At 60.9% G+C, this 1322-nt stretch overlaps 1 protein-coding gene across 1 annotated transcript in view; it reads left to right on the forward strand.

The window, feature by feature from the left end:
* Positions 1-987, forward strand: part of WNT6 (wingless-type MMTV integration site family, member 6) — a 4029-nt gene extending 3042 nt beyond the window's left edge. Inside the window, exons 3-4 of the mRNA XM_010014423.1 lie at positions 4-240; positions 526-987. Of these exons, the coding sequence (XP_010012725.1) occupies positions 4-240; positions 526-987 (699 nt within the window). The remainder of the gene's footprint in view (positions 1-3; positions 241-525) is intronic.
* The last annotated feature ends 335 nt before the right edge of the window (positions 988-1322 follow it).

A 1322-nucleotide genomic window follows, 5' to 3' on the forward strand; every position in this document is an offset into this window, starting at 1 on the left:
CAGGCCTGCAGCATGGGCGAGCTGCTGCAGTGCGGATGTGAGCTGACGCGGAGCCGGGCTCCCCCCTCACCCACAGCAGGTCCGGGCACCGAGGGCACGGCCTGGGAGTGGGGGGGCTGCGGGGATGACGTGCAGTTCGGCTATGAGAAATCCCAGCAGTTCATGGATGCCAAGAGCAAGAAGGGCAAAAATGACATCCGAGCTCTTATTGACCTGCACAACAATGAAGCCGGGCGCTTGGTAAGGCCCCCTCTACTCCCTGCCCTCCACAAGCATCAGCCTCCTATGCCCCTACTCAGATCAACCCTCCAGCTTTTTTTCCTCCAAGCCACAAATGTGCACCAACTTTAGGCGAAATATGTACCAAATATCTTTCAGGAGCCTTTTGCAGGTGCTTTGGAAACACCCTCTGCCTCCCCAGACCCTCCCCTGGGCTAGGGTAGCACCATGAGGCAGGGGTTTGGCTGGTGGTACTGGAGAGGGAGGTGTGGGACTGAGAGCTGAGCATCGCTATCTCTTCCCCAGGCGGTGCGGAGCTACATGAGGACAGAGTGTAAATGCCATGGGCTATCAGGCTCCTGCACCCTGAGGACCTGCTGGCGGAAGATGCCCCATTTCCGAGAGGTGGGGGACCGCCTGCTTGAGCGCTTCAATGGGGCTTTCAAGGTGATGGGAGGCAATGATGGGAAAACCCTTATCCCCGTGGGTGACAACATCAAGCCTCCCGACAAACAGGACCTCATCTACTCGGCTGACTCGCCGGACTTCTGCTCGGCCAACCGTAAGACAGGCTCGCTGGGCACCCGGGGCCGCATCTGTAACAGCACAGCCATGGACACCAGCGGGTGCGACCTGCTGTGCTGTGGGCGAGGGCACCGGGATGAGACCGTGGTGCTGGAGGAGAACTGCCTTTGTCGCTTCCACTGGTGCTGTGTGGTGCAGTGCCGCAAGTGCTCCGTCCGTCAGGAGCTCAGCCTCTGCGTCTGATGGCCTGGGGTCAGGCAAGGACAATTTTGGAGGGCCACCCCCAGGCTCACACTGCAGCCCCCACAGGACAGAGACAGGCTGCACCAGTGGCAGGGACAACGTGGGTGAGCCCAGCTCTGCGCCCTGGGGAGTCCTGACTTCTCTGGGGGACAGTGTGGGGCTGCCTGGCATCCCCACAGTCCCCGGGGGGGGCTGTGGGCACAGAGCTTCCACTAATAAAGCTATTTAAAGCCAGTGTGCCACAGTGCTTCCTGGGGAGGGCTGGGAAGCACTGACCCCTGAACTGGGATGGGACCGGATGGAGAGCCATCCTGCCCTGGCTGTGAGTCCCAGAC

Source organism: Nestor notabilis, unplaced genomic scaffold, assembly GCF_000696875.1.
Source record: "Nestor notabilis isolate BGI_N333 unplaced genomic scaffold, ASM69687v1 scaffold23045, whole genome shotgun sequence".
Taxonomy (NCBI): domain Eukaryota; kingdom Metazoa; phylum Chordata; class Aves; order Psittaciformes; family Psittacidae; genus Nestor; species Nestor notabilis.